Below are 13,754 nucleotides of genomic sequence, written 5' to 3'. Positions count from 1 at the left end.
CGTCTTCTCCAACAGCTTTTGCAGATCCAATTTGCCCCCTTTCTGGCGCCTTCGTCGCCGGGTCTTGGGAGGCAAGGCCTGCCTTCGGGTCGTGTGCTTTTTCTGACGGTGCTTAGAAGTCTTGCCCATCGAGACGCCATCGGAGTTTGGTGTGAAAATTCAGCCAACCGGGTGGGCGTTGTAATTTATCTGTTTCGGTCGGGCGACGACCTCCGTTCTTCCGAGCTTTCCTCTTAGCGGATCGGGCCGTCCCTTCCATCATCTCAGCCACACAGTAAACTCCTAACCACTCTCTCTGGCCTTAAGGAGGCATTAGGCAATAAAAATGTTGGGGATACCCCCCATCCCCTGTCATGAGGTCGTGTGACCTTACGAGTCAGCCCATAAAAATGTTGGGGGTACCCCCCCCCCCCCCCCCATCCCTCTCAAACCTTGGTGTGACCTTACAAGTCAGGCCATACATACCGAGCGAATGAACTGCTTTTTGTTCACGTGCTGGAAAAGTCACCCAAGGTCCGTGATTTTCTACCCCCCGCAAAGCCCGACCTTTACAAAGAACGGAGCACGCGGTTTTCCGTTCATTTGAGTTACGATGGACCAGCAGCAGCCAGGACCAAGCGGATTGTCTTTAGAGGAGCAACGTGCTTTGCTGAGAGATGAACAACTTCGACATGTGGTGGATTTGATGGAAAGTGATGACGATGAACTGTTAGTTCAGGCTCTCGACGAAGTGGAACGGTGGCTGGCAGTTCCCATGGATGATGAACATCTCCATGTCACCGAGCATCGGCAAAGGTTACACGACGATCGCGAGGCCTTTGCTTGTCAAAACACACCTTTTTTCTTGGAGGAATCTCCTGCACAAGTAGGTGGAGGAGGCCATTTTCGTTTTGTTTTGGACCCCATCATGGAGCGTCCATCCGCTGTCATGGGAGTGCGTGAACGCATCTTTAGGACACGGTTGGAACAACAAGGACGTTTGGATTCACGGCGTCAAAACATCAACCATGCGCTCGCTCAAGGATTACGGGGTGCCATAGAGTTGGACGATGCTACCATCCACGATCGTGATCGTGTGTTTCTCCGTTTTCATTCGCCATGCTTCGACAACTCCTTTTCTCGAGGATTACGCGTCCGTCGGTGGCGTCAGGAACCGGACACGGTGACGGCTTTTTTGGATGATCTGCCTCAAAAACCCAATTCCGGGGAAGAATACGACCCCGACGAACCTTTTGAACTGGAATTCGTCCATGTCCAGGCAGAACCTCAAGGAAATGGCGTCTCCAAAAACAAACGACCTGGCTACGAATCCTCGGCGCATTTTCGTCTCAACAAAAAGTGTATTGTGAACATGCCCAGGGACGATGCAGGACTCTGTTGTGCGCGTGCTATCGTCACCGCTCGTGGCCTGCACCTGGCGGGTTCCAACCACAACGAAAGACGAAAGTGGACCCAACCCATCCGTGCTCAACGGCGTCGCAACGACGCCACTATGGCTCTCTTGGAAGAAACCGGACTCCAGCCGGGTTCTATGGGTCTCCAGGAACTAGCCACTTTAGCTGAAGCACCCAGTCTTCGTGATTACCGAATCGTGGTGGCGGACGCGAATCGACAATATGCTTGTTTTGCGTTTGGGCAGGGTGCTACCTTGTTAGCCCTTCTCCACGAGGACAAACATTACGACACATTGACCTCGTTGCCAGGATTCTTTGGGCAAAGCTACTTTTGTGGACGGTGCCTCAAACCGTATAATCAACAAGGTCGTCACCAATGTTCTAAAGGGAAAGGCCTTCACTGCCCTGGTTGCCAACAGAATGAGTGCGACGATTACATCGAGGCGTACTTGCGTAAACGTCCTGCCCAAATCCCCTGTCGTCATTGTCGTCGCCAATTTTATGGGGATGCGTGCTTTCAACTCCACCAGACTAAGACCCTCAGTGGAAAAGCGTGTGGTCCCAATCACTCATCGGTATGCGACTCGTGGCACAAATGTGCAAACTGCAGGAAACTGCTTCGTTCGATGAATGAACAAGACGAACACCGGTGCGGGTACAGTGAATGCCCATCGTGCCACGAAACGACGGATTTGAACCAGCATCAATGCTTCGTGCAAATCCCCACAGACCCCGAAGAGCTCGAAGACCGTGCGCGCATCGTACAAATCAACTAACGGACCCGACTCCGTCGTGAGGCACGCAACGACCCCATTACTGCTACGGAGGGTGGGGAAGAGGAGGAGGAGGAGGGCAATACCTACCACCCACCGCTACTCGTCTTTTGGGATACGGAGGCCATGCAAGATACGGGCGTGCATGTGCCTAATTTGGTGGTGGGTATGACGGAAGAGGATGCCTTGCCTCAAATCTTTCGCGGCGAGAATTGCATGGAACAGTTTCTGCAATGGTTGGAACAATTGACGGAGCAGGACACACGCTACGTCACCGCACAATTTCAAGGGTTACGACTCTTACTTTGTGGTGAAGCGTTTGATCGAGCACAAACAAAAGTTTAAGCCAACACGTACGGGTAGCAAACTGCTGGAGCTCACTTACAGGGGTGGGTACATTCGCTTCATCGAGTCTATGTCGTTCATCGCCATGGCTCTGGCTTCGTTTACCAAAACTTTTGGGTTGGATCCCGACCATTTCAAGAAGGGGTATTTTCCACATCTTTTCAACACCCCTGCGAATGCCGACTATGTGGGTCCCATGCGACCGAGAGAGATGTACACCCCTGAAACCATGTCCACTAAAGGAAAAGCGGAGTTTGAGCAATGGTACACGACTCAAGTGGCGAACGAGGCACAGTTTGATATCCAGAGGGATCTCGTGGACTACTGTATCTCTGACGTCAAGCTCCTCCAAGAGGGTTGTTTGACCTTTCGTCGTGAGTTCCGCGAACAGACTGGCTTTTGTCCCTTTGACAAAATGACGATTGCAGGAGCTTGTCTGCATGACTATCGCCTCAACCGCATGGAGGAAGAGACCATCGCCTCCAAACCTGTCAAGGGATGGCGACTCATCACCAATCACTCCACGGCCGCTATGGAATGGCTGTTGTGGCAAGAACGTAGGAGTTCTGCTTCTGGCGGATGATGAGGATCGTATGGATCCATCTACATCTTTAGTCTTTAGTCCCTCCAAGAGATTCGGATTGATCCCGGCTTGATCGACATGATGCCTTTGTCGCAAACCCCCACTTACTGTCGATCACGTGATTAAAAAGCCAGAATTAAAGCAAACGGATATGCCGCACCAAATTAAGAAATCATATTATAATAAAGTTTCGATGTAATGCACGCTTTGATTTATTATAGTACAGTTGCACGGCTGACGCCACTCGTAGGATCCCAAAAATAATTTTTTTCCAAACATTTTAGCCGAATGCGTGAGGAAATTAAGAAAATTCTTTATTTTATTATAAATAAAGAAACCTCGCCTGTGATCTGTTCTGTTATAAAGCACTTAAAAGACAGATAGCGCACTCAAGAAGTAGGGAAAACGCTCGACTATGTTTCGTTTTTCCCGTACACTTCTTGAGTCCTCTAGCCGCTTCCTGCGTGCTTTGCAACAGAACAGGTCACAGGCTAGGCTTCTTTATTTGCTAAACCAAACTGAAGTGAAGCATAGAAAATACATGTGCGGTGAATATTACATGTTTCACATTTGCCTCTCCTTGGTGGAGAAAGTTGTCAAAGACGAACTGCCGCAGCCTATGGTTCGAAATGACAGCAGTTCATCGCGTAACTGCATAAAATAATTTTGTATGTGTATTTACTTTTTAGATCCACACCCCCTTGTTACACCCTATGCTGCTTCATCACCGGATTGGCTTGAGAGAATAATCGCTTCTCATAACTACGAGATAATGGAAAATGAAGTGGACGACGATGTTCCAGTCACCTGTCAGCGGGTACCCTACATCAACATCGCTCCGAATGGCTCTCTGAAACTTCCTCCGTATCTGAGGAACATTTTCCTGGAGTTTGAAAGATATTACGAGAACACGCGCTATCAAAGGCTGAAACGGTATGTAATGACAAACTAACAAAGATATGATACAGCCCTAAGCAGCAGAGAGGTTTCTTAAGCACAGTCCACGTTTAGTAGGATTAGGTAAATTGGGATGGGCAGTGTCGCCTTTACAAATGTGATTGTCAACTCTCTACCATCTACCATCCATCATTATTATCTACTTTCTATTAGAATGATTGCAGTTTCCCAGTTTCTCCGATAAGTGCTATGGAAAGCCGAGTGCGAGTCAAACAGAAGTTAGCATGAAAGTGTAAACGAGAAAAGAGGGAGAGCTCTATCTTTCTTATCATTGCACCCTACTTTTTCGTATTATATAGGATTAATTCACTCTTTAACGCTTTTTGCATTGAAAAGGTGAAAAAAGTTATAAAATGATAATTTTACATTCATAAATGAAAAATACTATAAATAAATTAATCTTACAAACGAACGTAAAAAAAATAAAATAATTTAAATTTAACCGGAGTGCAAGTAGCTGGCGAGATATTTTATCGCGAAATTATTAAACAAGCGCAAGTAAATCGATTGTTGCTCCGTTGAGTTTTGGCTGCGAGAGCGAGCGGCTGCGAAGCGGCGAAGCCGCGAGGGACGGAATGTGGAGGGAAGGAATGTGGCAGGAAAAGTTTTACAATTAATACACGTTTAGGAGAAGGGAAAGTTAAATTATACTTTATTTGCCTCTTTAAAGTGATACTAGGATCAAAAAATCGCCCTTTTGTTCCTCAGATTTTGAAAGTGTGATTGCTCAACACTTGACTGGAAATTTTAAGCTTTGGTTTTTATCCAAAGGCTATTTACTTTGAGTGTAAGTTTTGGATCTCATGGTCTGCCATTATTCACGTTCCAAACTGACCGATTGGACCTCAGAGGGTTGGATCTAGGGAAAAGTGACGTCATTTACTCACTAGTTTAAAATTTCAGCGTGTAAAGTCAGCTTAATATATATAATATATATATATAGATATATATATATTTTTTTTTTTTTTAATTAACAAGGCTGGAAATCCAACGATGTAGTCCCAAACTAGTAGGATCCGAAGGATATACAACGCTTTGCTAGAAATATTAAGTAATTTGAGTGTACAAATAGCGACAGCGAACTACTAGCAGAACCATTGAATGAAAAACATATTGCCGTGAGTGGGAATCGAACCCGCGTCCCCCTGGTTACTAGTCGGGTGTGCTAACCACTGCACCATCACGACAACCCTGCTGGAAACAGAGCAATCGGTGAGGTGATTGGTTAGCCGCGGGGTTCCCCGGCGTTTAACATTCAGGAACAGGACGTACATCGGATCATCCGAGGATGATTCACAGGCTACCAGCTAATAACAAATTATATTTTTGAATAAACTATTAAGTCTTTGACGTCATTTTCTCCTCGACCAGCTCTCTCAAGATTTTAAAGTTAGTAGTGGCGGACCATTAAATAGACTTAAATAGGAAAATTCCAGTTTAAATAAGCAAGTGTGTTTTTATATTAAGTCTTAAAACATGGGTCACTTAGTGTTTAGTTAACATACTTCTGAAATCCAAGGAAAAAAAGATTTGATTTTTTGATCATAGTACAACTTTAAAGATCTTTTAATCCCCTTTTTAACGACCTTCTTGAATAAACGACGGATTAACGCCGTTTGGCACATCTTAAGAAATACTTACTCAACGTTGCTGAACTGACTTCCTCCTAAATGGAGGCTTCATAATTCCCATTTAATTCCACCTTGTAGCCTCGATTAAACAGATCTTCCATGATTTATGTAATAATGCAATTTTGGTGATATCTTTTTCTAGCGGAAGAAGTTTCATCGGATGGACCTCGGACGTTAATGACGGTATCTTATATGATACTCTTCAGCGTGGAATACCGGTTCCATCTGTTTCTCCCAACAGTTTGAGCCGGGAACCAGCACACCAAACAACAGTTGAAGATTCCCGTGAAGGAATCAAGCGACACTCTATTTGTTTGGGTGAGCTGAGAGGCGTCAGGGAGGCTGTTCAAGGTGAATTTTCCAGCACGCAACTAGTGGAGATAGATACCATTGGATGCACAACAAGTCACAATCGCCGGCGCTTTTCTGTTGATCTTGGTGAAGTCCGAGAGTTTATTGCAATGACAGAGATGAAATCGACTTCTACAGATAACCCGGCCGTTACTGATCACTGGCCAGCAGACATGCGGGAAGCACATCAAAGTGAAGCCCTTGCTAACCAGCTACCAGCTGCTTATATCTGAGGAGATTATTACAGTAACAGTTAACCTTAGATGCATCATTGCAGGCTGAAGATAACAATCACTGTTATACCGATAAACACAACAACCGAAAGGCATGTTGCTGTGTACTGTTAAACTATAAAAACTGTAGCTATTCATTGAATATGTTGGGGTACTTTTAATGTTAAGTTTTTTTTTTTTTTTTTTTTTTCAATACACAACATTTATTAACAAAAGTTACTATAATTACAATACTAACAGTGCAATGACTACAGTACTTTCCAAAACGTATTAATTTACAACATAAAAAGCAATGCGAAGTAGAAAGAAAAAATAAAATACAAAACAAAAGTTAAGTTATTATTAATGGGTTAGTGTTTTCGTGCTAAATTAAGGGATATTAAAAAAGGTTATTGGTTTCACTTTTCCTGGTAGTTTCCAAGCAACATTAGTGGTCGATTCTTATGAGAAACTAGCTCCTAAGGCTGTTTGCTTTTTGGTATAGTTGCGATCGGAGTGTGTCTTTTCCTAAGGTCATGAATTTGGTTTGAAACAGGTGTCGAGAAAGGTGTTTGGTACGCTGGGCCAACTACGTTTTTTATTGGGAATGTTTTAATTGGTTTTTGGTATCACTACGGTTTTTTTGTGTTTCTCTCAGTGGTGTTTTTACCCAGACGAGCTCTTTTACTATATTTTTGGAAGCAACTTATTTTCAGTTCACTTTTTGTTCTCGCGGTTCCAGATCGCATTCATGACAAGAGTGGTCTCTTTTGGGTTTTCAATAAGTGTTTTAACCTATATTCTAATATTCCTAAGTAATTTAAAATAACACCTGTAATTGTAATTATTGTCCTGTTCTGCCTGGAACGTGCGTGCCAGATAAATGTATGGAAAAGGCGGCGCTTACGCTCGTCCTTTCCTTCTTTTCTCTGTAAATTTGCTGTATGACTTAATTCTAGATATTGTAACTCGTTCCTTGTAATTTTTGTAACTTGCCATACTCCGTTCGTGCTAATCTGATGTTGACAAACCCGTAAGATCCCGTCGAGACAAACGATTTTCTTCAGTAGTGGAAAAAGTATGTTAATGTGCTGACGCGCAGGCGTAGTGCGTCTCGCTGGCGTCATTTTGACGTGTGATTGGCACTTGATTGTTCATTCAGACTAAGAACATATAAGAAGAGTGGTATACCTAACAAATGAGAAGTTAAGCAGGACTAGTTGAGCGAGAGCTGTAAGATCGACCCGAGAACACCAAATAAAGAGGTGAAACAGCAGAAGTGTTGGGGAGTCTTTCTTCCCCAAAAAGATTTCCTTCAACAGTAGTCTGGAGAAGGTCGATTTAGGCTTCTTGTCCACCCCTTAAAGCCGTCTTAAAAATGTGCAAATCTAAGATAAATTTGCTCAAACTCTCTGGCTCAAACCAATATTAAGTCCAGGATTTTTAAAACAAGTGACCCAGTCTCGCGTCATCCACTTGAACGTTTGAATTAAGGACAGTATTTTGACCGTTCGTCTTAAATGACAGGGCACGGTCGACGTTTCAAAGTTTCTCACCGGCGAGTATATAGGATGCATTACACGCTGAAGGTAAGAATCGCTGTTGTGCGGATAAACTTTAGGGTGTACGGATGGCCGCAGAAGTTACAGCACTCTCTTCCCATAAATGTACAAACATGTGGCCCGGGTTCAACTTCCAGACCGGGTTGAGGTTCAAATGCAACAAAAGGTGTTTTTCAAACAACACTCGTAGTTTCATTTGAGACTTTGAGGGGCATGACTTTGTAGAGCTCGCACACTAGCGGGAAATATTGTCCATTCAGGACCTACAATCGGCGTCAAAATTGTTGTGACACTCTTATCCCTTAGAGTCGATTTCAAGCTCGGTGCGAAAATGGCCCCCTCCACCGCAACCCCAGTAGAATGTTGTGTTATTTTCTGTTTCCTACGAGCCTTGTCAACAGCGGTACAACATTGATTAGCGTGGGAGAGGGAGGGGTATCCCGGAAACGTACTTTTTGACAAGTTTTCTTTGCAAACAAAGAATGTGTCGTTGCCAGTGTGCTCTGTTGGCAACTGTCTCAACTAATTTTGTCGCCGATTGTCTGTTTCAGAAAACTTCCTTTATACCCTTTATACGAGCACACTGTCCTTCAATATGAACAAATGAGTGAAAGAATTTTTACAGGTCTAAAATATTGCGGATATTTTTTTTATTTTTCCCGTTTTCGAGTGTGAAAAATGCGGTGTCCTGTGTCGTTGCATATTGTAGATAAACGACCTATTGTAGCTCCCCAGGAGTCTTTCGAGAAGCTCAATGGGTAGAGCATCAGACCGGTGTTACAGTGTCGATTCTGTGGTCAAGCTGGTGTGGCTACCCATGCGCGAGCCCCGTGACTGGCATTGCATTTATTAAAGAATACCCACAAGGGACTGCATTCCGGCAGCCGGCCTCTTTCGCTCCCGTTGGATAGAGTTACCCATACTCGCACTCTACGTCCAAGCAGCACCCTTAAGCAGGATACCATTAACCGGAGCTTCCATCTGTACTGTACGCTTGAGTTAACCCTGTCCCATGTCTTTCTATTTTTAGAACTACTCTATTTTGACGTAGGTGACTGAGAACATACGTGAAGTGGTTCTCATACGTCACATACATATGTGACGCAATAAATGGCTGACCATAGGTCTCTTATGGTTGGCTATTGTGAAAACACCCTTTAAAGCCACCGGCGGGGTCCTTCTGAAAATAAAAAGATATAAAAAGAAGGTGTCGATTCAGAGGGTTAATATAGGAGATGGAGGCTCCGGCTAATGGGCTCGTGCCTTAATCTAACCATCTTATTTATATCACGTACATCACACACTTTCCAGGACAGCGCTGCTCCTTTGTTCAATGCCCTCCCGCCTGCGATTAAATCACAACTTCAGGTCTTTTTCAATCCAAAGCGGACGTTTGAACTCTTAAGGAAACGCTGCCTTCTTTCATAGTGCATGTTTTGGGTGGTTAGCTTGACCTTTTCCAATTTACTTTATCACATTATATGTAGGACTATAAGTTACATTATTTCTTTATTTGTCTAAATAAATATAGATTTTAGCTGAAGCATATTTTTATCAGATGAAGGGCCAATATATTTTGGATATGCTGATAAACCATTATTATTATCATTGGTTCGATGATCCTGGTTTTGTAGCCCCTCTTACACCCGTCGCCGAGGAACTGGGTTAAAATTGTTGGTTTTAAACTGTTTCTTAAAGTTTTTCGTCGGGTACCTGTTTTCCCCCTCCTCAAACCATTTGATATTAGTTAACATGATTTCAATTGATTTCTGTACTGTGCCCCTGCGCTTAAGACAGTTGACACTTAAATCAACGTCAATATTGTCATTATTACAGGCAAGGTGATCTAAACATATAATTTTGCGCGGATGGAATCGTACTGTTTGTTTAGTGTTAATAAAAATACAGAAAACATAATAAAAGGGCAATCAAATTTGTGCTAACACTTTTAGAACTTTCCGGGATGTACTCCGCTTCCATATCATTCTGATCTCTGAGATGGTTTCCGACTGCCGATCCTTTGTGTTCTTCAATCCGTTGGTGTAGGTGTCGGCACGGATAACCCGACATAGGGCCTGCATCGTACAGGTCACAGACAGTCGGTCCAGAGGCCCGTTTCTCGAAACTCCTGATAACTTTTCGGGCCCGAAAAGCCATTTGTGAAACTGGCAACCGCTTGTTTTGGAAAGCCGATCTTTTGACACGTTTTCAAGGTAACAAAAAGAAACATTGCTGTGAAGTTTGACGACTTAAATCCTCTCCGTTCTTGAGATTCAAAGGGAATTATGACACCCGAAAGTGGCCCATAAAGTTTCGGGACCTTCGAGAAACGGGCCCCAGGTCACACCTAAAATATAATACACCGTGCATTGCTGGAGGCCGCGATTCTCTCGGTCGGCACCAAGAATAGCAACCTCTGGCTGGTTCCGAAATCTGGGGGTCTATTTTGGTAACCGTTGACCTAACAGCTACTAATTAATTCAAATTTCTGAGATTTCGCTGACAAGCCGGAAGTCCGTGATTTGCCGTCTTCCGTCCACTCTTCCTTGGTTCGGGGTTGCCAGCAATCGCGTACCCAGATTCCTCGGGCTTTTTGGCCAGCGAGTGAGCGCCCGGAAAGACCCTGAGTTAATGGACTTGAACTATTTTTTTGATTGGCTGCTTGCATAACAATGGCAGTCCGACAGGAAGTCAGGTAAGTAATTCGGAAACCCCAGAATTTGGAGGCAAATTCAAAATCTAAAACTAGTTTCAGTGCTGTTTGTTTTTTCTACCTCCGAAATATATAAATCACAAAGAAAATAATAAAACGACGGGGTTTGAATTATGTCTAATACCGCACGGGAATTTTCCCACGCTGATAAAAAGTGATTACTGCTGCTGATGCAAAAGTACCGTGGGAAAACATTACATCAGTCTCTTTGAGAAGAAATCCGTGGAAGAAGGTCTTGTCGAAGCCATTCAGAATTACGGAAACATAAAATTGTAGTGGAAGAGGACGTTGGTCTCTTTTCCACAAAAATTTGTCGATCGTGTTGCTTGCACGATGGAATGCACGCTGAAACACTAAAAATACACTTACTGAAAGCGTCAGAAGTTTCATCTTCCCTCTCTCTTACAGCAAGCCAATGATCATTTCTCCAGTTTCTTTTATGGTGTATAAGGCTAATTTTTTTGTTTCTCGAACGCTTTCAACCCGCCATTTCTACTGTTTACTGTTTTCTCTTTTCTGTTTCCGTTAAAGCTCAAGCATACGCAGTAAGACCGGAACCCAGGTTTCCTGGGAAAATAGAGTCCATTATCCCAGAGTCTTTCCGGGCGCTCACCCGCTGACCAAAAAGCCCGAGGACTCTGGGTACGAGATTGGGTTGCCAGAGGTCGTTATTCTCGGTGCTGACCGAACGAAATGGCTCCCCCTGGGGACGGACTGAGGTCACCAAGCTGTCTGCGTATTGCGTTTGCGCGGATTTCTATTCTTTGATAGGCCCTTTCCGAGTTCATGTCTGCCTCCTGTTCAAAGCAAGCCTAAGTGTGAAGTTTCAGTTTTCCTTCAGAACTAGTTATCATTAAAAACTTCGCACTTAGAGTCGCTTTAAAGAGGAAGCAGACATAAACTCAGAAATTGCCTATTTTAAAAAGGGCAACACGATTCTAATTGGAGCGTCTAATAATAGCAATAATTGTCGTCACTAGAAATGTGTTTGAGACCTTGTGCTGGTTATCTGCATTTCTTTCTCGCGAAAAATACGCACTGTAGTTAAAGTCCGGCCAGAGCCGGATTTTATTTTGGACGGCCAGGCGCGGGACGGTTAGAGCACCCCAAAGTATGTTTAAATTCTTATTCGCTTGGGGGTTGGGGGAGCGTGTCTGAGACAGAAATTGCTGGTCGTATTTGTGGATTCTCTTCCGCATCTTGCACCTTTGCCTGTCAAGTTGCCGAATTCAGATAGTGAAATCTATGGCAATTTCGAAGCTCACTTTTGTCTGTAGTGTGTTGAGTACACCAGCCTCTTTCGCAGCTGAAGTAAGCAAACTAATCTTTGATTTCATATGGAATTACAAAACCCCGAAGATTAAAAAAACCACCTTGATAAAAGACAAGGAAAACGGAGGCCTAAATATGATAGACTTTTCTTTGTTTGATAGAGCATTAAAAATATGTCGGGTAAAACGTTTCTGCTCAGAAGGTAATCAGCCATGGAAGATCATTCCTTTACGTCTGCTCTCTAATGTAGGCGGAACACTACTGTTTTATTGCAATTACAACGTTGAATATTTGACTTTAAATGTAAAACTACCGGCTTTTTATAATGAAATAATTCTACATTGGCAAGAAATTAATAACGTGATTCCTAAAACAAAGAAAGACGTACTTGATCAGATTATTTGGAAAAATAGTTTTATAAAAATCAATGACGCGTCCGTGTACTTTAAAGTTGGCACCAAGTTGGTGTCACTAAACTCTCGAGCCTTGTAGGTTTAAACAAAACCCGGCTTCTATCTTTTCATGAGTTCTCACAGAAATTTAAGATCAAATGTAACTTTCTGCAGTAGATTGGCCTCACTTCTACAATACCGGAAAAATGGAAGAATTACTTAAAAGAAGAAAATCAAACTAATACGACTAATTTTTGTTGCCATTGATAAGATGACTTGCAAAAGAATACACAGGTTACTACTTGTCGAAAACCGAGATTCTAATCCGCCAACGGCAGAGAAAAAGCTGATGGAAATGAAATTCAGTAAGGAAGATAGTAAGAAAATTTATTCCATACCTTTTGTTGCCACAAAAGAAATAAAACTTTACACAAAAGCTGTTCTTCACAAAATGAAAAAAGTTGAGGATCCTTTCTGTCCTTATTGTCTAAATGTGGAGCAAACAGTCACCCATTTATTTGTATCCTGCCCTATTACTGTCTCCTTCTGTATAGTAACATGACCTACCTAGATAGACCGCTGACCGAGAGTGTGAGGCTAGGAACGCCGGACTGATCGAGAAAAAGCAATTAAAAGAGACTTGTTGTGTTCACGGATAATTCTGCTATTAGCTGTATGCGTTACCGGGTTTAGCATGGTGTCAGAAGTGGGATCTTTCTACTAGTGTAAAGGGACAACGATCAGATCAGCAGGACAAAGCGGAATAAGCAGTCGAGTCGTGCACGAACTAACAAGGTGGGCTCAAACAAGATGGCGGAAAGCGTTCCACATGTCAAACCACCAGAACCTCCGGAAATTTTGACAGGAAATCCTGCACATTCGTGGGGAAAATGGAAACAAAAATTTGAAATTTACCTTAAGGCGACTGCAGCTTCCAGGAAACCCGATGAAATGAAAGTGGGGTTGCTCTTAAACCGCATTGGCGATTCTTGTTTGGAGATTTACTCAAACTTCATCTACTTAACTGAGCGATGATCCTGTGAGAGGAGAAGCGAAATTGCCGGCCGCAAATCCTGACAACTACGCAACTGTGTTAGCAAAGTTTGAGGCGTACTTTCAGAAACGGGAGCCACAACTGATGTTACGAGAGAAATTCTGGCTTCATCTTCGACGAGAGCCGGCACAAACCTTCGATTCGTGGGTTGTCACCGTAAGAGAAAGGGCCGCCGAATGTAAGTTTCCCGTCGATTTTTACGAGCAAGCTGTGAGAGACAAACTCACCTTTTCTTGTAAGGAGGACAGTTATAAACTGAAACTTTAAGTGCAACAAACTGGGACATTTTCCTATAATTTGCAAAAGCGGTCCTGTTCACAGGGTCAACCAAGTTCTTGACAATGAGGGCGACTACTTTCCCACATTTGTTGGCAGGGTTAGAACCACACCCACGTCAAACAAAGTTTGTCAAACGTCCCCTGCAGAACCAATTGCTCCCCCAACATCCGACTTAGGGTGGCACATTAAGCTAAAGATAAATGACCACGACTTGACCTGGTGTGTTGACACAGGAG

General features: G+C 43.4%; 1 protein-coding gene across 2 annotated transcripts in view; it reads left to right on the top strand.

The window, feature by feature from the left end:
• The window catches only part of LOC137997483 (uncharacterized), a 58,204-nt gene extending 50,584 nt beyond the window's left edge, over nt 1–7,620 (top strand). For both annotated transcript variants that reach the window (XM_068843528.1, XM_068843522.1), the window contains 2 exons: nt 3,785–4,028; nt 5,826–7,620. In XM_068843528.1, coding sequence (XP_068699629.1) covers nt 3,785–4,028; nt 5,826–6,267 — 686 coding nt within the window. In that variant the 3' untranslated portion in view covers nt 6,268–7,620. The remainder of the gene's footprint in view (nt 1–3,784; nt 4,029–5,825) is intronic.
• The last annotated feature ends 6,134 nt before the right edge of the window (nt 7,621–13,754 follow it).

This window comes from Montipora foliosa, chromosome 1 (genome assembly GCF_036669935.1).
Source record: "Montipora foliosa isolate CH-2021 chromosome 1, ASM3666993v2, whole genome shotgun sequence".
Classification (NCBI taxonomy): Eukaryota; Metazoa; Cnidaria; class Anthozoa; order Scleractinia; family Acroporidae; genus Montipora; species Montipora foliosa.
The sequence above is the reverse complement of the archived record's forward strand: the minus strand, read 5'-3'. Positions and strand labels throughout refer to the sequence as shown.